Source organism: Saccopteryx bilineata, chromosome 3 (assembly GCF_036850765.1).
Source record: "Saccopteryx bilineata isolate mSacBil1 chromosome 3, mSacBil1_pri_phased_curated, whole genome shotgun sequence".
Taxonomy (NCBI): Eukaryota; Metazoa; Chordata; class Mammalia; order Chiroptera; family Emballonuridae; genus Saccopteryx; species Saccopteryx bilineata.
The window spans coordinates 170,098,259-170,124,973 of NC_089492.1; the positions used below are offsets into that span (position 1 = coordinate 170,098,259).

Here is a 26,715-nt window from a genome sequence, read left to right on the forward strand (position 1 = left end):
GAGGGTAAGCTTTCTAACCATATGGAGCCATCATAAGATGTAGTGACTTGCCCTTTGTGGCAGTAGGGGACCAGCTGGTGGGAGTGGCCAGGCAGATAGAGGTGGTAGCATTAGTGCTGACATAAGGGGGGGCAGGGTCTTCTGGCTGGGGTAGGCCCACATCATTGAAGGGGTCTCCCAACTCCATGTGCCTCTGCTTACACGATCTCCAGGCCAGAACTCATTTTTCAGTTTTGGTGCGTCTGTCTCACCTCTGTCTCCATCAACAAGTGTGCAATTTCACTTTGCTCTAGAAGGCTCAGTACCAAAGGGAAGGTTTGGCTCAGTGGAGGCAAAGGGCTGATGCCAAGGCTCTAAGACCATCCAGTTTGCCATACCACTGATGTCTCCCCAGCTGGGCCTGGTAATCGCTTTAAAAACTAGTCTGCTGCTCCCTGTCCTCTGATTACACATGGCCTGTGCTTTTTTTTCAAAGATCACGGTGTATTTCCCACACCATTCAACCACCTCTTCTGCTTTCCTACAAGATGCTCTGATCTCCTCCTTATAAGGCCCCCCTTCCCTAAAGCCTGGGCAAGACAGGAAAGATAGCTGGGTTGAGTTACTCTTGCTCACCCAGCTCCTACTTTATCCATCTTGGTTTCTTTTAGGTGTTGAGGACTAGAGCTGCTTGTTTGTAGCTGCTCTCATGCCTGTACCTAAGAGTTGCCATGCCCAGCAGCTATTCTTGATCATTTAAGAATCAAGTCTCTGGTGGCGCAGTGGATAAAGCGTCGACCTGGAAATGCTGAGGTCGCCAGTTCAAAACCCTGGGTTTGCCTGGTCAAAGCACATATGGGAGTTGATGCTTCCAGCTCCTCCCCCTTTTCTCTCTCTCTCTCTCTGTTTCTCTCTCTCCCTCTCTCTCTCCTCTCTAAAAATGAATAAATAAAATTAAAAAAAAAGAATCAAGTCTCATCCTCAGAGAGTCATTGTCATACAACACAGAAGCAAGCATGGAAGGCTTCAAATGCTGTCACTTGGACCACATGCTGAGGGACTTGTGGAAGGTTTCAGGGAGGAAAGTGAAAGTGATATTTCCACAGGAAAGTGGAAAACCTGAGGGAACTGGAACGACTTCTCCCAAATCTGGCCAGTGTTCCTTGTTGAGGGGGCTGATTTGCCATCTGTTTTATACTGGACCAGGCAAAATAAACAGTGTGCACAAAGAGCACTAATTGCTCCATGTATTCCTCCATTCAGCCAGGGGAACATCAGAGCTAATCAGCCTTAAAATGGAAAATCACAAGTCGGAGCAGAAGAGCCACACTGAAGGAATGACAATGCAATTCAGGTTCTGCTGGTTCACATATTTTATTTATCCAGTGAGGGAAAGATGGAAGGAGGAAGGAAAAATAGACAGAACGTGAGAGGGCAAAAATTCTGAGAGGATGAATACCAAGGTCACATCTTCCATCTTCCTCAGTCCACTGAAATCCACGGCTAAAATAAAGGTGCAAAAGGATGAGACGAATATCTTGCTGGAGAATAAAAGGTCTTCATAGAGGAAGAAAACCCTTTAAGGTTAATATCTATTCAGTGGTTTCGTATTGGAGGACAGCTTAGTTTTGTCTTTATAAATATAGGGCAGCCTCGTATAAACTTCCGGGATTGGCTATTTAGGGGGAGGTGGATGGAGGCTGCTGACTTGGTGGCTTTCCTGGAGTCCCGGACTCCAAGGACCTCACCGCACTGTGGGGAGAGCCATAGGACTTCGGAAACATAGTTGGTGCAGGGGTGGGGGAGACTCACTGACACATGGTAAAAAAGGAATCTCAGACACCACAGTCCAGGACCCCTATTATATAGATGGGGAAACTGAGGCCTGGAAAATCAAATTACTTCTTTAAGGTCACACAGCTATTTAGTAGTAGAAACTCAAATTCCTCAGCTTCTAGTGAAGTGCTTTTAGACTTTGCATAAATAGATGCTCCCAACATGAACTTTTTCCCCAAGATTCTAGAATTGGCAATTTTAGCTTAAGTGAAACCGAACGAAAACAGAAAGGATTTGTGAAGAACTCTGATAAATGTATCCAATCTCAAGACCCTCATGTAATGTATAGTTAAAAGACTAATAATGTTTGGGTCAAAGTCAGGGAACTCGATTTTTCTAAGAACACACATGACACTATCCTACACTTAATGAGACAGGAAAAAAAGGCAGCACCACGCAGGGAAGATTAGAAAAACCACTACTGGAAAATAAAATGGGCCATGTTAGTGAGTGAGAGACTGGTCTACACTGTCCAGGGCTTTCCAATAATGCAAAAAATGACACTAAGCCACAATCTATGAGAGGGGAGTTTCAGAGGCCTCTGGGCGGGCACGCAGAAGCATCCTTTCACAGCCGGTGCCTGCGCTCCGGTGGCATCCACCCTCAACAGGGCCCCTGAGCTAACTGAGTGTAAGCTCATGCCCTAGGCTGACCACAATTGAGCACAGCCATGGGACAAATCAACACCAAAGCCTTGTCACCTCAAAAGCTGGCCTGCTCCTTCATAACCATGTGTGTAACATTAGAGAAGAGAGCATGGGGAGCAACATGGTTCAGGTTGCCAATACAGGCTGGACATTTTGAACCCTGGACAAAGTGACTGGTATCTTTGTTCCCCCAGGGCCTGGAGCTTTTGTGATGGGCTGAGTGTGGGCCTTGATGTCTGCGATTCGCTCTTTAAACTTTTGCTGCAGGAATTTTTCTTCTTTGGAGTAGCGTTTAGCAAATACTGACATCAGCAGGCACCCTGCCATGGATGTGCTCCCAATGCAGAAGAGCATGGCCCCTGCCAACTTGCACACATCAAGGGCTTCGTTAAACTGGATAGCATGGGTGTCGACCACCATGAAATCTGCTTCACCAAAAGCTTCAATTTTGGGGGGCACAAGAAAGCCCACTGCCAAAACAGTCAATCCGAGAATCACAAAGATCATGCCGGAGATGAGTCCGACCTAGAGAGAGACACAACGAAGCAAGACAGGTAAGCACGGGTGCTTCAGCTCTCCCTGAACCCACAAGGGCAGGGCTTGTGTTTTGGGGATGTGTATTTTCTGTCACCCCAAATATGAATAAGAAGCCTACCTAATTTTCTGGTAAAAGAGAAGATGACAAGAGTACCTTGCTGATTTTAATGCCAACCAGAAACTGTAGCACTGTCTTGATTTTTCGTTTAAGATTTCTGAGTGTGGTATCTTTTGCAGTTACAAAGCCTGCTTCCACTTACATTGTCCCCTTTGGTCTGGTGGAAGAGGAAAGCAGCCCTGACATCCAGAAGCTGGCCTGACTCTATCCACTAGACCCTGATGTTGCTAGAAGCTGCCCATTGGCACAATCAGTCTCACAGAGTATCATCAAACAAGCTTATTCTGCCCCCGTGATGAAGTAAGACTGCTACACATTTTGTCTAAAACCAAGGTCAAATACCTGACACCTCCTCTCTTCTCTGCCAATATGAATGATGGCTGCTTCTTTACCAAATGCAGCTTTAGTATTTGCTCTAGGCGGCCCTCCCTATAGATAAGATTCCCTAAGAAATTCAATCATAGAATTGCCTCTGACAATGCAGGGTGAACTCCTCTTCCATTAGACTCTCCCCAAACCATTCAACCCAAACCCACATCTTCCGACATGTCCTTTCTCATACTCCCTTACTGAAACAGCCCAGGAGTCCTCATGGTGTCATCTCCCTCACCATGGTGTGTAACAGACTTAACTCCTTCTACTTATAGGTATGTCCTGGTGATTTTGGTTGGAAGGTATTGACAGTCTATGTAACTAACTACGCACCACTTCCCCCAAGTAAGTGGGGAAGGAACCATAATTGTCAGTTTACAGCTGAGGAAATGTAACCTTGCCGAGGGTAGGTCACTGGCCCAGGATGAAGAGCAAGTTGCAAAGGCAGGGCTGGAAGCCACAGATCTGACAGCAGGCCAGTGCTCTTTGGGTTTGTGCAGATGCTGAAAAGTGTTAGGAGCAACAAATGGAAATTACATCGCGTAAGCTCAAATTCTAATAAAATGTAACACACTGGAGATGGAAAGTAATACACCATTTGGTGGTTTAAACTCAGAGGGTTAGAACTAACAGACACAGGCTTTGATTCTAGCACTGCCAACTAGCACTGAATCATATACATGCTCTTGTTGCTAATTTCCCCACCTAGAAAATGATAAATGATCATTGTACCCAACTCAGAGTTGTTGTGAGGACTAAATGAGACTATGCATGAAAGACTTCGTCCTTTGCCTGGCTAAGTAATATATTGGACTAAGTTGCTGTTATTATTTGGAAATGTTCCTCTTATAAAATTATGCTACATTGGCAACCACAGTACAACAATTGCTCAGTACTTAAAATAAAGAACAGCTAATACAGTTCTGTATTTTTAAAACACATTTTTTTCACTTTCTACTGTTTCTATTTGCTTTTAGTTAGAAGAACAGGTTGGAAAAATAACCAAATGAATAACACCATTTAATCTTGAACATTTAAAGTATGTTTATTTAACTTATTTATTTATTAAATTCCAGAGTAAACAAGGTTGAGATAATAGAAGGAAAACACACTTGCAAATCCATCACTTTAACAAAAGGAGAAAAGGAGAACTAGTATTATTGAGTATTGTGAACCTCCAGAAAAAATATATCTGCCAAGAGGAACTTCTTGTAGTTAACTGTGCTCAGATCATACTCAGAGTCTACCATACAATGCTGGCAGAGAGAGAGACATCTCATGCATGCTGCATTTCAGGAGAAAGCCACAGGCTAAGCTGTGAGCCACCTGCATTGTGCTCCTTCACAGGGTGAGCTGACCTTCATAAAGGAGTTCTTGGCATCATATTTCAACCAGTAGGCTGAGACCTGCGATCTTACCCAATCAAAGCCACACAGCTGTAGCCTTATTTCCATATTTACTGAGCAATCATAGCAGCTCTATATTGACCAATCAAAACAGGCAATTCTGTCCAATCAGGACAGTGCTATTTGAACCAAACTGTGAGAATCTGGATTCCTCATTTACATAAAAATGACCAATCAGGGACCAGAATGGCAGCTTTCTCTATATTAGGCAGCCTTCACTTTGTCTCTGGGGAGCTGACTTTGTTTCTTTTGAAAGCTGAGTTTTTCCTGTTTGCAAAATGTTTTACCTGAGTTAAGTTTCTCCTTTTACCACAGCCCAGATTGGGGACTCTTGTTGGCAGTGGATTGATGGCAGTGACCTAGTGTTAACAACTTCTATTATGACTTAGACTAGTGCTAGATGTATTTTTCATTTTATCCTCACCAGCCTTATGAGAGGTAGATAATTTATTCCTATTTCACCTAAAAGAAACTGAGGTTTATAGGATTAAAGAAGCATAGTTCAAGGTCCTGTAGTTAGCAGATGGCTTGACTGAACTCTAACCCAGGTTTTCTAAGCCCCTACCCCCTTTACTCTCCTATGATACTTTATCAGTTACTATTTTGTATATTACCTTCAATTATTGTTTTATTGCAACAGATGGTTTTGTTACCATAGATGGATAAAATTCTATTTTGTAATATTCTGAGGAAACTGAAAAACAAAAAGTCAATATAATCTCTTCTGAAAAAAATAGAAACTATTCTCCATAATATATAAGCAGTATAGGAATAAATTGGCTTGTAAAGTACATTTCAAATGGCTTTCTATATTTTTCTAAAAACGATAGCAAATAAATTCACCTTCAAAGACTAACCATTATTTTAAAATAACTTTTAAAAAATGACTCACATTGGAAAATTCTGAATGCACAAACTAAATTAACTTAAATATCCATGGTGACATGCTTCATATGTCACTAAATTACCTCCCTCCTCAAAAACTGGCACTAATTCTCAAAAATTGAAAGCAGTTAAAATGTATCTGTCTTAGTTTCTGAAGTTCTTAAGAACAACTGAGGCCAATGTTCTCCATCTTCTATTTCTGTCTTGTCTCTCCACATCTCGTATTCCGGCCAGAGCTCAATAAATATTCCTGACTAACTTAAACCATCCGACTGCTGACTACGGAGCCAGGTGATTGATTCTCAGAACAGTCTGCTCCTCTCCTCAGTGCTTACAGATTAGAACCCATGCTTGGAATATCACTCAGAAGCTAAAGGCAAACCATCTCTTGCAGATGGCACAGCTTTTGCTCACTTCAAGAACTGGAAAATGGCTGGCCTCCCTGAGCCTTCTCCCTTTTCCTTGTGATCTCCGTGTCTCAGAGAGATGGCTGCACTCCGTGGAGGGGACCACAGTGAACTTATCTGCTAACTCCAAAGATGCCATCAATACAAGTCTACTGAGAATCTTTAAGAAATGTGCTCAGAGACTCTAAATCCATTAAAATGTGTCAGGGAGAGTCCAGTATTGTAGGCATGACGGAGCAATGATGGGATCAAAACTTTCCTGAATCTTAACTTCCCTAAGCATATAATGGATGTAAGGAGGGATGTTGGCATACATCACCTTAATTCTAGCACCATGTTGGAATACTGGAAGGAATGAAAAAATTAGAGAATGATGGTGTACAGTATCCTAATAATTGTCTCTAGAATAGCTCTAAATTGAAGTGGTCCTGGGTCAAGGAGGATAAGGACTCTATTAAACAGAGTTCTACAAAATACAACACAGAGATCTTTTAAGGGTCTGAGAGAGTAAAGCAGCCCTATTTAGAGCCATGCAGAGGACTTGAAATGCTGCTGGGCACAGGGCCTCCCTGAGGCATAGCAGAGCCTCCTGGCGCTGTGGGAGGGTTATCTTGACACCAACAGTGAGAGAGAAGGACCTCCCCAGGCTGTGACAGAGCTTAAAGACACCAGCAAGGACAGTTTTTGAGTTGTAACTTCTAATGACTTCCCTGGCTGTGAGGAGCATGTGTGAAGACTCAGTCTTTGCTGCTGGAAAAGAGGACTGGATAGGGCAGAGAACTTGGATTCCAGAAATTCTGCTTGTGGGGGCAACAAGCCAGAGACTGCTGTTATTTTGACCAACAGCCCCTTTACTACATCTCTATGAGCTGATGAGTTAAGAAAATGCAGTTTACTTCAATAAGGAGAGCTGGCAGCAGGAGCAACACAGCTGTCCTGGCAGAGAGGAGGCAGTAATGACTGTTGGAAGCAAGACCTAGTGTAGCTGGGAAGAACAGAGTGTGGTGGAAATGCTGGATGAAGCAAAATGTGAGAGTAGCCATCTGGGTCAGAGGTAATTCGGGGGAAGCACATCCAGAGTGAAGAATGGCTTTCCTTCTTCATTAGCCCTGAGGGCTGCTGCAGGCTCTGAACTATAAGTGGTGTCACTTGCCAGCAATGAGGACAGATTTTAGCTTATGTCCCAACCTCCTTGCCTGACCTGCCTGTAGGGACATTGAGCTTTACAAAGTCAAAATCTAGGCCAGGCTATGATCTAAGTCCTTTCACATGCCTTACCTCCTACACTCCCCCTTCCCCTGGGTAGTGGAACTCATTAACCTGCACTAGCTCCTCTACTTTACAGGGACCCTGCCCTTCTAGCATGTGAACACTTCAGTCTTCAAAACCTGTTCTAGATTCCCATGGTCCTTGCTAGCTGCTGCTTGAAGTCATTCCTACTTTTGACAGCCAAACTTAGTCCCCATGATTTCACTGAAATTGCTCTCTCCAGGGTCACCAACGACCTTCTAATTTTCAAACCCCATGAGATTCTTCTTTTTATTTCATTTGAATGTTCTGCAGTCACTGATGTTAACATGCTTTCTTAAAACCCTCACCTATTGTTATCCCAGATATAATAACTCTCTTCTCTTTCTACAGCTGCCTCTTTAACAACCCACTCTCAACCTGCTTTGCCAGATATTGTTCTTAATTAATCAGGTTCTTCAAAATTCCACCCTTGACTCATACCTTTTGTTCAGTATGTTCTCTCTAGGGTTTAATCTGTGGCTGAAGTTTAAACTACCACCTATATACCAAGAATCTCTAAATCTCCAGCTCAAGCTTAAATCATCCTCCTGGGCTCCAGCCTCATATTTCTGACAGTCAGTAGGAGCACAGTTACAATCCAATGTGATAAACACTCCCTTAAAAGTAGTCACAGTGGTTACTGGGGGCACAGTGTGGGGAAGACAATAGGATGTCCCATAGGCTTATCAAACCTAAACATTCAAAATATTCTTTTCTGCCTCCCTTCCTTCCTCCCTCCTTTCCTTCTTTCCTTCCCTCCCTCCTGTATTTCCTATCTGGTTCTTGCTAGCCTCCCATTCACTGACCCTTTCCTCACACTCATAATCAATAGCTAATTAATTTTTATTGATTCTACCTCATAAGGCTCTCTTGATTCTTGACTCTCCTCGCCATCACCACAGCTCCTCTAACAATGCCAGCCATTAAGGATTATTCTGTCCTGCTCTGAGCATCCCAATAGCATTCCTAGGTCACCAGTGCTCGTCTTACCCTTCTTTACCCATTCTTCAAGTGCTATCTGCTGCAAGAATGTTTAAAAACAGAATGAATCGCACGTGAATTCTCTCTTAAGAAGCTTTCATATCTCCTCTCATTTTTAATATGAAACTATTTCTTTAACATCTAACAAAACGTTGAAGAGAAACCTAATGTAAGATTAAACTGACTTAGCTTCGAGGGTAAACTGAAGAGATCAGGACACAGAGGAGGAGGGTCCTGAGAGAAAAGAGATGGACAGGGCCACTTTCACTTCGAGTAAGGCTGTGGGGGAGGCACTTGCCTGGGACCTGCACATGGCTTTTGGACACCCTTTGAGTAGTTTTTCACATGAGTTGAAGAGAAAAGGTAAAAAGGAGGGTAACCCTGAGGTTAGGGAAGTATGACTGGGAGTGAGAAGATTGCTCCCATTAGTTCATACCTGCCATACTGAGGCTCTTTGCTGTACAATCAAGTGGCAACAGTCTCAGGGACGGTCCAGTGCAAGGATAAGAAAGAAAAATTCTGCCTTGGTAGCAGCAGAGGGTGGCAGCGGTAGGTGAGAACCATGTCATATAGGTTTTTACAGGCACTGGGATATATTAGTGGTGGCTGGGGCAGCCTCACGGTGACACAGCACTGGTGAGGCACAGAGGATGTGTGTAATACTATGGGTATGTTTACACCTGTATGTGAGTCAACCTCCCCATGATAACCTCCACTAATTATTATATTGCCCCCTGCCTGTACTCAAACTAGAAGGTTCTAGAGAAATTTCTGTTTCATAGCTTTTCAAAATCATCTGTGATCTGCCTCTTATATGCATTCCAACATTCATCTCTTGGCCCCTTTCCTATAACTTCTAACCTACCCATTCACACGAGCTATTTGCGATCTCCTGAGCATGCCATCTTTTCTTAGGACTCAGTTTCTGCAATGCTCTCCCTCTGTCGGGTGCCCTGTTCCTGCTTGTTCGCAGGTGATCTCTTCTGTGGAGCTATTCCTTCCTCAGATTGCATCAGGATCTCCCTGCCTTGTGTTTCCAGTAACTTCTTTGACTACTTTTAGGAGAATGTCTGTCACATTGGATTTGAACAATCTGTGTAAATGTCTACCTTCCTTATTTATTAACTCCTTTAAGCCAAGGCTATATCTTACTCACAAGTGAAGAATAGTGTCTTCTTCACAGTTGAATCCCAGAGTCTACCCCATATTCTTGTGCACGGAGGACATATAAACATTTGTAGAAAGAACAGCACTGTGAGGTAGATGCTCTGTAGGTCCATGTGACAGCACAAGTATTCTAACTCAGGCCCATTGGATTCCAACCTCCATTTTCATTAATCCCCTCCATGCTGCCCATTGCGAAGGAGCTGGCTTGAGGGCAGAGTCCCACTGAAGAACTGTGAGCAGAGTCCCCAGTGAGACACCAGCATGACCATGGCAACACTGTGGTGGAAGAGGGGGAAAGGGAAGCCCACAGCTTGAACCACTTACAGATGCAATTTAAAATGAGAGGGAAAAAAATAACAACAAAAAAATCATAATAGAAACATGTGCATAACCAGTGCTTTTCTCTGTATTGGCAGAAAGCACTTCATAAACCTACTGAAATGAATTCACTTAAAATTTCTGAGGAAGAAAGCCAAGAGCAGTTGCTTTATTCCCCTGGTGGAGGTAAGGTCTCTAAGACAGTGGTTCTTAGGTTATTCAGGCGAACTCTGTGGTTCTGAATTCCCAGTCTAGTGTTAATAATTAGAATATGAGTCTAAGATTTGGATTTTGTTGTAATATAATCTCTATGAGACATGATTTTGCCTGTTCTTTTTTTTTTTTCCTTCTGCAATAGGTACAGAACATCAGGGGCAAACACTTTGAGATCTTGTTTGTATAAAGTAGAAAGGAGAAAATATTAAAATCTGAATTCTGTGGTTGGTAATTTCCTGTGAGTTTTTTTATTTTGAATCCATACCTTTCTATTATTTAATGGATTTATAGATCACAAATCATATAACTAGTAAGGCTTTGGAGCCACACAAATGCTGACAATATTCTGTGTCAGGAGCATTTAGGCTTTTGGCACAACAGATCTGTGAGGCAAATATTTGTTTTTGACACAGATTGAAGCAAGCACCCACTTACGTGGGTAAATACAATATGTGCCAAGCTTGGCTATTGATTTCACTGGTTCAGGCCAGGAAGGATGCATCAGAAGTGACAGGGCAAGGATGATAGCTTGACCGATTCTAATACAGAGCACATGACACTAATGAGATTTTGACGTCACACAGGCCTTGGGTAATCCATGTTAACAACTATGTTACCCAATGCTTTGTTTATTAACTAGATTACTACTTTTATTTCCATTTCAGGACTTAATGCTCCATATGGCATTGGGGAATAGTAATTACTACATTGAATGCTTATTGAGTGCATGCCAGACATTATTCTAAGCTCTTTGTAAATATTATTTAGTACTCATAACTTTATGTGTTTGATACTGTAAGTATCACCATAAGAGTCTCATTAAGGTGAATTATTTGCCAAAGTCACAGAGCTATTAAATGAAAGTGCTGAGATTTGAACCATAAAGACTGAGGACAGAGTCCATGTTCATAACCATTATATTGCATTGTCTCTGGTTACACTATTGCAATAAATTGCAAGTTCATATCAGTATCAGTGTCGAAAATTCTGAGATCTTTTGGAAGTCAGGATGATTGGAAACCCTGAGTCACAGAATGTTAGAGCTCGAGTGGAACAGAGACATCAGCCAAGGCTGCATCTTCTCAGCTTCCCTTCCTTAAGACTCAGCCTTTTCTTAATTTCAAAATGTTGGAATGTCCCAGTGACCCTTCTCTTCTATGTCCCTCTGTCTTTCTAGGTAATCTCACCTAGTCTAGTGCCTTATATATGATATATTTAGTAGATTAATGACTCCCAGTCTATGAACTGCAGGTCAATATATTTAAATTGCCACTGGAGACCTCCACTTGCATATCTACTAGGCATCACCAATATAATATAGCCAGAATTCAACTCTTGGTTCCCCATCTGTGCCACTGTTCTCCTCGCATTCTCCAACCTAGTAAATTATAACATCATCCACTGCATAGCTCAGGCTGCAAGCCTTGGAGTCATGCTTGACTCCACTTTGTCTCATTTCTAATTCATCAGCATGTTCTAACATCTTGGTCTTCAAACTGTATGCTAAATTTGACTACTTCTCCTCATCTCCACTAGCATCCCTCTAATTTAAGCCACCATCATCTCTGCTAGGGTACTTTAATAGCCTCTTAAATAATCAAGTTGCTTTTACTTTTTCCCCTTTTTTTATTTATTTTTTTATTTTTCTGAAGCTGGAAACGGGGAGGCAGTCAGACTCCCACATGCGCCCGACTGGGATCCACCCAACATGCCCACCAGGGGGCGATGATCTGCCCATCCGGGGGCATCGCTCTGTCGTGACCAGAGCCACTCTAGCGCCTGGGCCAGAGACCAAGGAGCCATCCCCAGCGCCCGGGCATCTTTTGCTCCAATGGAGCCTCGGCTGCGGGAGGGGAAGAGAAAGACAGAGAGGAAGGAGAGGGGGAGGGGTGGAGAAGCAGATGGGCGCATCTCCTGTGTGCCCTGGCCGGGAGTCGAAACCAGGACTTCCACATGCCAGGCCGACGCTCTACCACTGAGCCAACCGGCCAGGGCCACTTTTTTCCTTCTATAAACTATTTTCTGTGTAGTAGACACAATTGTCCTGTTAAAATATTAATTGGATCATGTCTCTTCTCTGCATAAAATGTTCACATGACTTCTTGTGTCTCTCGAAGTAAGAGTAAATATCCCCACTGTCATCTATAAGGCTCTACATGAATCATCTGGGCCCTATTCTTCTTCTGAGTCCATCATGTGTCCTTTCCCCCTTTCATTCCACTCTGATCTGAATGTATTTCTTGCTATTTTTTCCAACACATCAAACTTGTTCCCATATCAGAGCTTTTGGATTTGCTATTTTCCCAGTCTGGAATGACCCTCAGCTCATCCTGGTACTTGCTTATAAATATCATCTGCTCTGAAAGCCTTTCTGTCATCAGCATCTAAATACCAGTCCTCCATCACTCCCCAGCCTCTTGTCCTGATTTATTTCTCTTCATTACACTTGTCACTACCTGACACTCTATTATGTGGTTTATTTGTTTACAGTCTGTTTGCCATGACAGATAGTAAGTTCCATGAGGGCAGGGGCTTTTTCTTTTCCTGTTTATCGCTTTCATCCACAGCACTTTGCAACTTCTGGGCACAGAATAGGTACTCACTAATTATATTTTAAATAACTGAATACATTGTCTAATGAGACTCCTTCATTTGGGGAGTTGAAGATCAGAGAGCCTCAGGATCACACATCTGGTAGAGCTAGGGCTGGAAGAGTGACCACCTTAAAATGTGTCAGCACTATCCTTCTCTCAACACCCAATTACTTCTTTTTACTAATTGCTGTAATTTGTCACATAATAATTACCAAGACTGTAAGGGATGCTAGAAGCATACAGTATTTTGCCTATGGATGGCTTAACAGTTGGTGAATTTAGGGGCACAATAACAACAGTAACAAAGATAACAATAATTAATTATAGCAATTGTATTGACTTATGTTTAACCTAAAGATCAACAATAATGCTGTTTAGAAGCTTTCTTCAGCCCCAGATGTTTATTCTAGTTTCCTAAGAGAAGAAAACTGCATATAGTATCACCAGGAGGGATGCCCACACAGAGTTTCAAGCCTCACAGCTCTCTACAGCCATAGTATTTACCATATCCAATAACTGTGCCCTTTCTTAAATTAAACATGTGCTCTTGACTTACCTTCCAGAACACTGAGCTCCACCTGTTAGGTGATCTCTGGATCTGGAAATCATCCTCATACTCCCAGATCGAGGTGGTACAGTCCTCATAAAACTGGTGCAGGTAAGACCGGACTCCATAGCGCTGGTACCTGCCCTCGATTGGCTTGGATCCACAGACATTACTGCAAGAACTCATCCTTCCCAGCTAAAACGATAACATCCATGTGCATGAGCTTGTGGGCTCTGGCCTCCGGATCAAAAGGCACCTTAAAGATGAGAACTAGGCTGAGCAATGTCAGCTTATTTGAACAATGTTGATTCTTAAGAACAAAGACACTGTTCTAGACCTACCTTTCTTACAAGCTTAATACAAACTTCCCCTAAATACTCAATAGTTAGAATTGGTTCTCCACAAGTAAAACCAGACATAACAACACAGTTCAGTTAAATTATGCAAAAATTTAAGCCTGAAGCACATGAGAAATGGCAACAAAGAAGCTGAGATTTTCATTGTCTTCACAAGTAATCTGTAATCTTTTGGAACCCAGTAGTCTTTACACTTACACATGCAAAGAAGCAGGCAGGCACTCATTTCTGCAGGTGGAATTTGTCTTGGACTATCTTCTCAGATGTTTAACCATGCTTCCTTGTGGTCTACACAGTTTTACTCTTAGCAGTTAGAAATTATGCCTTTGGATCTAATGTAACCTGCTCTAACTCTTTAACCAATTGTTAAGTTATACAGAAGCTTTATTTAAAAAGCAACTGAGCAAACTTATGCTTCATGCTTTTTTAATCACAAATGATGGGCAATAATTTACACCTCACTAACTCTGACACCAAGTAGTTCAATAATTATTTGTGAGGACCTCTGTCCATATGGTATGCTAAAGCAAAAAGTAGAGAATTGACCCCAGGCTTTTGTTATTTTCCATGAAGTGTCTAGTATAAATAAGAATTCAGAAAGTTGTTAAATAAAACTACATTCCCAGTAGGTTATTTGTGACTTTGCCTTCTTATTAGTTTACCTAATCATTACCCATGAAGAGAGGCATTTGATTATTAATTCATGAAAAACAAACAAAAAAAGGAATTACTACTGAGGGATAGCAAATCTGGTGAGTGAGGGAATTCTCAGTTATTCTGTGTTTAATCTGTTAATCTCCATATAAGCAGATTAATATGCAGCTGGAGATGTGAAATATTGTTTGAAAATTTCAATTATCCTCTAGTTTGCTTTCCCTGTGTGGACATGATCTCAAAATGACCAAGCAAGGATCAATATAGAAGGGTATTTTCCCAATTGAACTGGGTTTTCTTGGGGCTTGTGGTATAACTTAAGCTAGCAGAAATATATTAAATATTTCTAATTATTTACCAAGAAACCAAGTAGCTATGTATATCTACATGGGAAAAAAATCTAAATTTCTGGCAAGAGTGCTTGTGGGATCATTTATTTCATTGGATACAATCATGGGCTAAAATCAAAGCTGAAGCCAGGGATATTTAACATTTTCCTGTCCCGTGGCCACAAACAAACAAACAAACAAATAAAACTCTTTTGAACATTTTAGAATGATATTATTTCATTTAAAATTTAAGATTTTAGAATGTACTTTGCCTGATGAGAACAGCAAAGCCTGGTGAATCAAATTCTTTTAACTTAGTTTTCATATTTTAAATGCTAGGATGACCTCTGCAGTACCTTTTGTCTGATGCTTGCACAATGCAGATGATTAATAAAGGCCTATTACAAATGATATATAAGTAGTACAATTTTAAAGGCACTTTCTTTAAAGATATTCTAACAAAATTTCACTCAAAGGGAGGATAACAAAGAATTATTATTACTAATTTTGTTTTGTCACCGAAGCAACTGAGGCATCAAAAAATAACTTGCTAAAGGTTATACCATGAGTAAGGGAGCAGGTGAAACATGATTGCCCATGGACTGAATCATTACATAGATACCAACTCACTCAAACATATATTTTCTGATATTCTATAAAGTATCAGAATTTAACATAACAAAGACAAAAATAATATTAAACTAGTAAAAATAAATCCTGCAAAGCAACAGTCACACTTATTTTTCTTAGATGCTACCGTCATTCTTTCTCAGGATTCTTTCATGTAAAGCAGCACCATGTGACACACTATAGTCCTTCCTGGCACAACTTGTTTCCAGCACACCAGGTTAACTGTGTCTGCTTTATAGGACGAGACTCAGTGATCCAACTTTGTTAGATTCAGTATGGGTAAAATCATAGAGAGATAGTGTCATAAAACAAATGTTTTTGAAGCTAAGTGATGGAAGGCTCTACTCTAAGTCAGAATAGATATTTAGTGATGCTAGATATATTCCAGAAAAGGAATCCTAATGAGACTTTTTCCTTTCTCTAAACACAAAACATGGCCTCCACTGTTCTAACCAGAAAGAGCAGAAAATGGGTTCTAATGCTAGTTCTTAGTCTGCAACTTACTGGTCATGACATCTCAGGCAAGCTCAGTAACCTCTCTGAACTTTGGTTTTTATTAATTTTAAAATAAGATGGTTGCACCACTTAACCTTTAATCCTTCTAGATATATTTGCGTAGGAGTCTTTGGCCATGAATCTATAGACGGGGTCAATTATTTTTGTTGGATTAACAACTGGGTTTACTAATTTGCCACCTTCTCTTAAATGCTCATAGATTGATTGTTATTGTCTCAAATTTTGCTTTATTATTGTATGTAAGAAGCTTTAGTTCAAAAGAGCATATAAGCAACTACTTAGGTTAGTTACTTAGTATTAAATCGAATGCATGGTTGCTTATGGTTTGTTTAATAAGTTAACTTCAATATCGTGTATATGGCCTAAAACAGTAGTTCCTGGGAGTCTTAGAGGTTTGTTCATACATCTTCCCAAACATATAACTTGGAATTCATTCTTAGTGGAGAATGAGTACTTGGAAGATCATGACTTTTTTTAAACACATTAAAATGAGAATTTTGCATCTACAAAATCTCAACAAAGAGTTACAATTCTCATAGAAAAGCCAGTAACTTGTTGTCTCAATATAAAAAATGTTACAGTACTACTTAGTTGATTAACATCTCCAGTGTCATAAAGACTACATGATACATGAGGTCACATTATAAAGTCATTCTAAGAGTTGGGTAATTATTATACAATAAACTAAGGTTAAGAAGAAGTGGAAGCTATGTCAAAGGCTTTTTAGGTTGGCCCAGCATTTACTTAATGAGAAAGTTTTAAGAGAATTATGATATTTGTATTTCAATAGCCACAGTATTAGCAACAGCAAAAACAATAATGTCAAATCTATAACAGTTGTTATGTGACAGATACTAGAGGGCTCCCTTTATTTTAGAGAAAGCCTTGACATCCCAGGATGTGCATGAATGGGGGGCAGTGAATGAAAATATTTTCCAGTATTGTACTTAAATTATTTAATTATTGCTTTGAGAGAGAGAGATCAATTCGTTGTTCCACCCATTCACTTATGCATTCATTGGTTGATTCTTGTATGTGTCCTGACCAGGCATCGAATTCCCAACCCTGGTTTATTGGGATGAGACTCTAACTAACTGCACTATCTGGTCAAAGCCTCCAGTATTGTATTTAAGTGAGTTTGTAAATATTCTTTTATAAACCATCTTGTGGAGCCTGTGCAGCCTCGCTGCCAACATGGCCACCTTGATAGAACACAGGCGACATTAGTATCTGGTTGCTTGGTCATCTCAGAGCCAGTTGTTTTCATTATTCCTGAAGGACATTCTACGTGCTGGTAAATGAGGACCCATCCATATTCTTCTTTTTATAATCTGTCTATCTCAATGGCATATACAATTATACATTAAAATGAATATTCAATTCTTAGCAACACAACATACCTATCATATCCCAGAGACCCATAGATGGAGAAATCATACCTTAACTTCCCTTCCAAAGTCTTCCAAGAGACTTTCTGCAATCAGCATATTTATCACTCTCTATCCCTTTGTCCAAGTTTGTTTGCCTTAATAGCATTTGTTACTACATGATACTCCATTATGCATGTTCTGATAGACAAGGTACATGATAGACTGTAAGCTTCACAAGGGCAGGGACTTGGTCTCTCCTGTTTATCACTTTGACCTCAAGCACTTTGAAACTTCTTGGCACAGAATTCTACATGGGTTGGGGTGAGTGATGGCCTGAGTGGTCCTTAATTTTTCATTCCCTTTTTTCTTCAGTGTTTTTAAAGGCCTAGTTATGTGCCAGATTTTGTGAGATAATGGTCACAAAAATGAGCAAAGAACAGTCTGCCTTCAGTAGACTTTTGGATTAGAAGGAGAAATACTCATGAAGCAATAATTGCAAAACAACAACAAACAAACAAAAAAAGAGCACCAAAACAAGAGATTTGCAGCGGGAAGAAGCACAAGTACTGAGAAACTCTTGAACAATTCCTCCATTTGGCAAACAAAACCATACATGTGTCATTTTGATCTCTATGTGTATTAATATATCACGATCTCAATTTCTTGGAAATTTGAATTTGTTTAACATATACAGTTACTTTTTATTTTACTTAAAAGTATTCATAGCCATTAAAACAGAAATAAATATTTATACAGCATGAAACGCTAAGCCTATCAAAGACTTTATATCATTGTTCTTCATGGTCTCCTTGAGAGAAGACTGACAGAAAATTGAGGCATAAAAGGATGAGTGTTTTCCCATGGGCTCTGCATGTGAGTCAGCTGTGGTTCCAGGCACAGGCCCTGTTCTATTTATTGTATTTGAAATATTATTCCATTTTCATACTGCTTTGCTCTTCCATAAAATCATTCTGAGATAATTAGAATGAAGTTTCCATTAGAGCCACTTTTCCCCAGGGCCAGTGCTGCAAGGTACAGGCACATAGCTGATTTAGACCATTTATCCAGCACCAAACCAAAAGGTCAATTCATTTAAAAGACTTAGACCAGACACAGAGTTGATGCAGGAAGACATGAAAGCCTACTAAGAGCCTTTTATTTATTTATTTTTTTGTATTTTTTCTGAAGCTGGAAGCGGGGAGGCAGTCAGACAGACTCCCACATGCGCCTGACCGGGATCCACTCGGCATGCCCACCAGGGGGCGATGCTCTGCCCATCTGGGGCGCCGCTCTGTTGCAACCAGAGCCATTCTAGAGCTGAGGCAGAGGCCATAGAGCCATCCTCAGTGCCTGGGCCAACTTTGCTCCAATGGAGCCTTGGCTGCGGGAGGGGAAGAGAGAAACAGAGAGGAAGAAGAGGGGGAGGGGTGGAGTAGCAGATGGGTGCTTCTCCTGTGTGCCCTGGCCGGGAATCGAACCTGGGACTCCTGCACACCAGGCCGATGTTCTACCACTGAGCCAACTGGTCAGGGCTGAGCCTTTTACTTTTAAATCAGGCATTCTGGAATTATGTAAGCATAACCTTAAAACTTAAAAATGTGTTTCTACCAATGGATCATTTCACAGAGATTTTATTTTCCTGGAATATTGGTAGAGATTGTGGCTCTATATTGTGAGCTTTATTATACCCTCTATGTCAGTGGATATGCAGCCACTATATAATTTTTAAAAGAAGGGTAATGATAAGCAATTACCTTATTACTTTACTCCTTCAAGATATATATTTTAAATAAAGGTATATAAAGTCCAAAACCAAAATGAAAAAAAGAACACATATTCTCTTTAAATCTTATTGTCTACATACAAACCACAAGGTGCTTATAAATCAACATGAGACAAGGTTTGAGCCTTACCTTTGAAGGCCTCTTCTTCTCCTTTTTGTTATTTACTCTTTGACTTTTCTTTTTAAAGGCACATTCTTCAACCCTACTAAAAAAAAAATCAGTGCAGAATGTGATCCAGATAAAAACTTAAATTTCATAAGCCAAAATCATTTTAATTATTTCTATTTATTTATTTTTAGATTTTTTTATTTATTCATTTTAGAGAGAGGAGACAGAAAGAGAGAGAGAGAGAGAGAGAAGGGAGGGAGGAGCAGAAAGCATCAACTCCCATTATGTGCCTTGACCAGGGGAGCCCGGGGTTTCGAACTGGTGACCTCAGTGTTCCAGGTTGATGCTTTTACCCACTGTGCCACCGCAGGTCAGGCTAAGCCAAAATCATTTTAATGTTGACAAAAACATTAACAAAAGACTTCTTGTTTAAGAGCAGAGATAGATTTTTTTTTCTACAAAAGTATAACATATATTGTAACTTTTTTAATGGGCTCCCATGAAAGTTTATAGAAAAATAAGTCAACATAAGTGAAAAGAGCTTTATAAAATATAACATACTATACAAACACTATTCTTATTTTGATATTATAATCCATGCAGTCAATAATACTAATTAGATTAATCCATTTGTAGTTTACAAGTTCTAAGTAAAAAGATTACTTGCTTCCTAGATAGTCCAGAATCAATCTATTTGATGCCTGTTCCATTATATTATAAAATAAATGACTCTTACAGCCATTGTGTTTTCTGATCTATGTACATGCATTTTAGACTTATTAAGGCTCTTTGGATGATTTATTCATTAGGTTGATTTTTACTCCTATATCCATTTTCTTCCTATCATGATCATTTTACTTTCCATTTGATTAAGAAAACCAGGAGCCCATGCAAGATTTAATTAAAAAGCCATTGCCAGTTATAGAACTATTGGTTTCCTGCATTACTTTAGTCATGTGAAATATTAATAGAATAATAAATGCAGGCATATTTTTCAAGAGGTCATTGAGAATTCTTTCTGATGAACAGTTCCTCATCCATTTGCAGAAGAACCTCAAAGACTTGAGGTGAATAAGCCTAGCTGAAAACTGACAAACTATTTTCAGTATTTTGCAGGTTCATTGTATATGAAACCATAGCCAAACCTTCTCCAAGATTTATTTCTTTGCTCCAAAATTTTATTTTGTGGGTGTCCTGAATCTGGATAAGAAAAAGAAAACAAGCCACTATTCCCCTGTTCTTCTCTTCTCTTCTCTCTTCTCTTTTCTCTTCTCTTCTCTTCTCTTCTCTTCTCTTCTCTTCTCTTCTCTTCTCTTCTCTTCTCTTCTCCTCTCCCCTTCTTTCTCTTCCCTTCCCTTCCCTTCCCTTCCCTTCCCTTCCCTTCCCTTCCCTTCCCTTCCCTTCCCTTCCCTTCCCTTCCCTTCCCTTCCCTTCTCTCTTCTCTTCTCTTCTCTTCTCTTCTCTTCTCTTCTCTTCTCTTCTCTTCTCTTCTCTTCTCTTCTCTTCTCTTCTCTTCTCTTCTCTCCTCTTCTCTCCTCTTCTCTCCTCTTCTCTCCTCTTCTCTTCTCTCTTCTCCTTTGCCCTTCTCTCCTTCCCCCTCTCTCATCTGTGCCGTGTCTCTCAATTAAATATTCTTTCCTTATCTGTTGCCTGCTCCCATTTTTTTTTGTAGGACCTGACTCCACACTTGCCCTTCACCAAAGCTGGCCAGGAGCCCACAGAGCTCTCCAAGGTGCTGAAACATTTCTGCTACAAAGCCCGGAAGCAATTAAACGAACAACAGCTGTTTAACTCTCTCTCTGTTTTCTTTGAGGTCATCAGCCTTGCTCTGACCCCCCCCCCACCCAACGCCCCTTTCGAACCGTACAAAAAGGCGGTCCTAAGATATTGAATAATATCAGTATGCTCAAAGATTTTTAGATGTGGCAACGGAGCGGCGAGGACAAGAGGGGTTATAGTCAGACTGGAAAACAAATGAAACCATCTTCCCAAACTCCAAATACACAGAATTTACTCTTACCTAATAAACAACTTTTCTTGTTTCACAGGAAAAAAAAAAACTCTTAAGCTTTCCCTGTGTATCTCCCAAATTCTTACGTAACACAAACCACAAATCATCAAAGCATGGAGTTGGCTAACCCTTATTTGTTCATGAATTTTAATACTAAGGTTTTTTTTGTACGGATTTGTGCACATATAACGTGAATGAGTAATGTGTGTGTGTGTGTGTGTGTGTGTGAGAGAGAGAGAGAGAGAGAGAGAGAGAGAGAGAGAGAGAGGAGAGAGAGAGAGAAAGAAAGAGAGAGAGACAGAGAGAGAGAGGTGAGTGAGGAAAGAGGAAGGAAAGAGAAAGGGAGGATAGGGAGAACTGGAGAGACAAACCTAGTATAGATTACCGCATCCCCGGGCTTTACCTGCCCCTCCGATCCCCCGACCCGTGGAGCAAGTGCAGCCAGCTAGCCGCAGATCTCTCGCTGGGGTCCCATCGCCGCGGCCGCCGCCACCGCCGCCGCTCCCGCCGCACCGAGCTCAGACTGCGTGTGACTGACAGCTGGGTGCCCCGCGTGCGCGCTCATCTGAGGCCCGCGCAGCCGCCGCCGCTGCTGCCAAAGGGGCGGAATCCGCACTGCGCGGGCGCGCGGCGAGTGGGCGGGCCCGGAGTGGTGAGTAGGCGGGGCCCCAACGCGGCTGCCTGAGAACTTTCGTCCCTCCTGCACCTGAGCCTAGGCCTGGTTGTCCGTGGGAAGCGTCTGCCATGTGGAAGGCTAGTCACTGCGTCCCTAGGTAAGGTCCAGGGCTGGGCCTTGGACCTTCTCTGCCTTTCTGCTTTACTCACCCTTTTCCTGTCTTGCCCAGCACAATGTCTGGCCATAGCAGGCTCATTGCACACGTAGTTTTTAATGAATGGGGAAGGTGGACAGATGTCTGTCTGCTTCTTCCACCACCACCCCATTCGGTATGTGTAGGGGCTTCTCCCCACCCTATTGTTTGTCCTTCAGGAGACACAGGCGAGAGCTTCTCTGGCTCCCAGGCGCTGCCGAGCTGAAAGACCCTTCTCACCTCTGCCATCATTGGGCGCTCTCAGCTTCTCACCTCGCCTCTGACCCCAACCTCAAGAAGTCTCAGTGGATGAGACGGAAAACAATGAAGCACATGGATTAAATGATGATTTTCTAGAAACACACACACGGACTCACAAATGCTTGAAGACAAGAACACACTAGAAAAATACCTGTGAATATTTCAGAAAATTTGTGTGGGTGTGTGCAAGAGAGCATGCAAACACCATGACTTTTGCTTCATGAGACTTTCTGCAGAACACTAGTAAATGACATTTAATGAAAATTATTCCTAAGTCAGTTAATATTTGCACAGCTATTCTGCACATAAGATAATATTACCTAACATTTACACAGTGCTTACTGTATGCCAGGTATTGTTTTAAGAACATTACATATACATTAATTATATGCACATTAAGTCTATAAATCCTCACATTGGCCTTAAGTGGTAAGCATTCTTTATTATCCTAGTTTTACAGATGAGAGGCCAAGGTGTAGAGAGAAGTGATTTGCACTCGTGATGATGATGCAAGCTCACAATAATTTGTCTCAGGCCAGACAACTACGAATCTCCAGTGTTACCTCCTAGAGAGGATTTAGGGTGCTGTATAAGTGATAGTTTGCCTAAAACACACCAGAAACAACTATTTTTATTAACCAGTGGACAGACCAAAGCAGTTGTTGAAGACATGTTTCAAGGAGAACGAAAGACAGGAATGGCTTGTCTGTGTTCTGCTATTTACAACTCATATCCCAGTTTCAACCCTACAGTAGTCCCTCCATGTCCATGGAGCATGTGGTCCAATATGCCAAAGAGTTTCCTGATACCGTAGATAGTACTGACCCCTGTATACACTGCTTTTTTCCTATACATACATATCTGTTACAAAGTTTATAAGTTAAGATTTTTTCTAACCTTATTAAGTCGAAAATGTTTACCTTTCACTTGAAGCATTTTACAGCTTTTCTGTGGCATATTCGAATTGCCAGCATCACTATTCTTGCACTCTTAGATCATTATTAAGTAAAATAAACCTTACTTGAGCATAAGCATTGTGATATCTCAACAGCCAATGTAATAACCAAGATGTCTACTAAGTGACTAATAGGCAGGAGCATCTATAGCATGGAGACACTAGACAAAGGGATGATTCATGTCCAGGGTGGGACAGAGTGGGACGGTGTGAGATTCTACCGTCATAAGTGAAACAGCACACAATTTAAAACTTCTGAATTGTTTATTTCTGGAATTTTCCACTAGATATTTTAAGACTTGGTTGACTGGAGGGAACTGAAACTTCAGAAACCAAAACCATGGATTGGGGTGGATGGACTACTATAATTTTTGACACTGCTTAAGCTTGTAGATGCCATTTCTTTTTTCTCTCCTCTCAGTATTCATGAAAGTGCATCTTTTGGAAATTTTGGCATGTTGCTTGTTAACTTCTAATATTTAGTGTGGACATTTATTTATTATTAGATTATGTCATGACTGATGTGTTTTCCAGTCCTTGAAAGTCCATAAAAATCAGCACACATACAAAAATCCAGGGATTCTGGGAGATACTTTTATCAGAGATTGGGCTTCAAGAAGGGCAGGGCTGGCCTGACCTGTGGTGGCGCAGTGGATAAAGCATCGACCTGGAAATGCTGAGGTCGCTGGTTCGAAACCCTGGGCTTGCCCGGTCAAGGCACATATGGGAGTTGATGCTTCCAGCTCCTCCCCCCTTCTCTCTCTCTCTCCTCTCTAAAAAATGAATAAATAAAATTAAAAAAAAAAAAAAAAAAAGAAGGGCAGGGCTGGCTTTCTAATGTCTGTCTTGTTGGTTTCTGCTAATTGTCCTCGTCTCTTTTGACAATGCATGAAGAATCCATCATCCATTAATTCAGAGAGGTAGTTTAGGGCTGAAATCAGACAGACTTGGGTTTAATGCCAGCTCTGCCAATTCCTGCTATTTAACCTGGTCAGGTTCCTTCACAACCTGTCCCACGTTTTCTTCATCTACAAAAGGGTTGTGATAATTCTACTTGATACAGTAGTCATGAGAATTAAGTGAAGTTATACCTATAAAGTACTTATTATAACAAATATTTAATAAATACTGATACATAGTAAATAAATTAGAACCATTATTATTATGAATAAGCTAAATGTGGGAATCTATGAAAATTTTCAGCATGGAGTCTCAAGACTTCTAAGTTTTCCAAGCACTCCACATTTGCTTCATCTCTTCGTCTAGCTTCTATACTTCCACTCTGTGCCATCGGTGATCTCTCTGGAAGTTTCTGATGAGGAGGCACAGTAACGGCATACCTATCCAGGAGCCTGTGGCAGCACAGGTCAGCCAAATTCCACTAGCATGCCCTCCTTTGCTTCTCTCTCAATCTGAAGTCACTTGAATTAGTGAGATAAAATGAGATATGATTTATACATCCCAAGATGCTCTTAAAATAAAAATTGTCACCATTATCTCACCTTTCACAACCCATAGCTTTTATTTGTTAGTTTTGGAAAATTAAGGAACAAAGATGATCACTTGAAACAACTAAGTTTTCATTTAGAACATATTACATGATTTCCCTGGGTGTAGTCACAGAAACGTTTACTAATGAATGTCTTAATTTATTATTCGGTACACATTTATTGATTGTCTGTCATTAGATTACAAAAGATGAGATACAAACAGAAGCATATGGACAGTCACAGGGAAAAGGATCAGCAGAGGTTGTATATTACTGGGTTGTTTTTTGAAAGGATGCTTCGATTAGGCTTCAACCCGCCTTTGTAATCTTATACTTCGTGATTCTTCTTAAAAGTTTATTTCTTATCATACTGAGTATATTCTGAATTGTTCAAACACAGCTTGCATATTCTTCCTTCCCTTTATTTACCTCAGTAGTTCTCTATGTGCATTCCCCCATATATGTGTATCTCTGAGCACTAGCCCCTCTTCAAGTCCTAGCACGACCACAAACTTTTCAATAAAGCCTTCTTTGAATATGCTTGATTAATTCATTGTTCTTTATTTTGAACTCCTAGAATATCTAGTCCTACCCATCTTACCTGCCACTTTATTTTATTTTCTTTTTTTGTCTTGAATTTGTGTTATTTGGGTATCTATTTGCTCTCCCCTATTAGGCTTGTAAACATCTTGAAGGAAAGACTTACCCACAATTCACTTTGTATTCTATAAATGACTAATACATCACTTTGTACAAATTAAGTACTCATTTTTGGTTAATGAACAAATTAGTGAATGAGTGATATGGATCTATGGATGAGCTTTGACAGCTGAACAAAATTTGGGGGAAAAAAGGAGAGAAGAGAGTATTATGATGGGGTTACGATGAAAAGCACAAGATTCAGCATGCATGCTCAGTTCAGAAATTTGTTCCTGAAATTCAGGGTGTGAAAGAATAGGGTGTGACAGTGATAGAGAAGGAGTGCCATATCATTCATCCACTCACTGATGAGAGACAAAGTCTCAAACCACTAGACAGTTCAATGGTGACCTATATTGCTTCTGGAATGACTGCAGCCTGGTCGGCCTCTGCCATCCTTGCCAACAGCCTATCCAAGCGGAGGCTACAGTGCTCTGTATGAGGCAGTAGCTTGTAAATTAGTATGCTTTCTATGTTCCTGGACAGAACAGATGTCTGCTTTTTTCTGCTTAATGATGATGGCAGGTTCCAAATGACCAAGATCCAATTTCATATTTTCTGAAACACTGTGACTGAGAAATTCTGTTTGGCCAATTGCGAGGCCCAGCCTCCCCTTTGGCAGGCAGTCTTTGCTTTGCACATCAGTATTGGCAGAGGGTGCAGTGAATATGAATGGTGGCAGCACTTAGCCTTGCTCAGGTGGAGCAGGCTATTGGAGGGAATATTGGGCATGGTCTCCACTTAAACATATTTGCTTTCCCACATTTCTTTCTCTCCCACTAATAGTAGGACCTTTGCTGATCTTGTAAATCCATCACTAGAATAAAATATTTGGCATTTGAAATAGTTTCTTCTTACAAGTTTCTCTTTGGTAGGGGAAATATATTAGCTGCTCTTTATTTACCAGCAAAAGAGTCAATCACATCCTTTCTTGTAGCAGAATGATTTGGGGATGTAGAAGGAATAGGCTAGGCCCTAACCATTAGGGAAAGAGTGAAAATATATACTCAGTGCTTAAAGAGCTGCCCAGGGATCTCAGAATGGTACATCTGCATAGTCATTTTTTTCTGTCCCCCCCCCATTTTTATTGCTATATAATTGACATATAACATTGTATTGATTTGATACACATATATTGCAAAATGACTACTACCATACTATTATCTAACACCTCCCTTATGTTACCTAATTACTGTTTCTTTTTCTGATGAAAATATTTAAGATTCACTCTCAGCAATTTTCAAGTATATAATACAATATTGTTAACTAGAATTGCCATACTGTAAATTAGAATTTATTCATCTTATCAATGAAAGTTTTAACTTTTGACCAACATCTCTTCATTTCCTCCATTCTTCAGATCTGACAACCACTATTCTCTCTGTTTCTATGAGTTTGACTTTTTCAGATTCCACACATAAGTGAGATCATCAATATTTGTCTC

General features: G+C 40.7%; 1 protein-coding gene across 3 annotated transcripts; it reads right to left on the reverse strand.

The window, feature by feature from the left end:
• Positions 1-1,334: 1,334 nt before the first annotated feature.
• NRSN1 (neurensin 1) lies at positions 1,335-21,610 on the reverse strand. Of its 3 annotated transcripts, none has more exons than XM_066268284.1 (4): positions 21,462-21,610; positions 19,069-19,141; positions 13,310-13,495; positions 1,335-2,987 (listed from the first exon to the last, which is right to left on the reverse strand). In XM_066268284.1, exons 3-4 carry the CDS (start codon positions 13,484-13,486, stop codon positions 2,589-2,591), a joined length of 576 nt encoding a protein of 191 aa, XP_066124381.1. In that variant the 5' UTR covers positions 13,487-13,495; positions 19,069-19,141; positions 21,462-21,610; the 3' UTR covers positions 1,335-2,588. The 3 variants fall into 3 exon arrangements, with proteins under 3 accessions (XP_066124381.1, XP_066124379.1, XP_066124378.1); XM_066268282.1 differs by having other exon boundaries at positions 19,069-19,144; XM_066268281.1 differs by lacking the exon at positions 21,462-21,610 and having other exon boundaries at positions 13,310-13,556; positions 19,069-19,144.
• Positions 21,611-26,715: the final 5,105 nt, after the last annotated feature.

Coding starts and splice junctions, on each gene's coding strand:
- NRSN1 (XM_066268284.1), bottom strand. CDS start 13,486: ATGAGTTCTTGCAGTAATGTCTGTGGATCCAAGCCAATCGAGGGCAGG. Junction 2,988..13,309: donor GGAGCTCAGTGTTCTGGAAG/GTAAGTCAAGAG, acceptor GTCTCTCTCTAG/GTCGGACTCATCTCCGGCAT.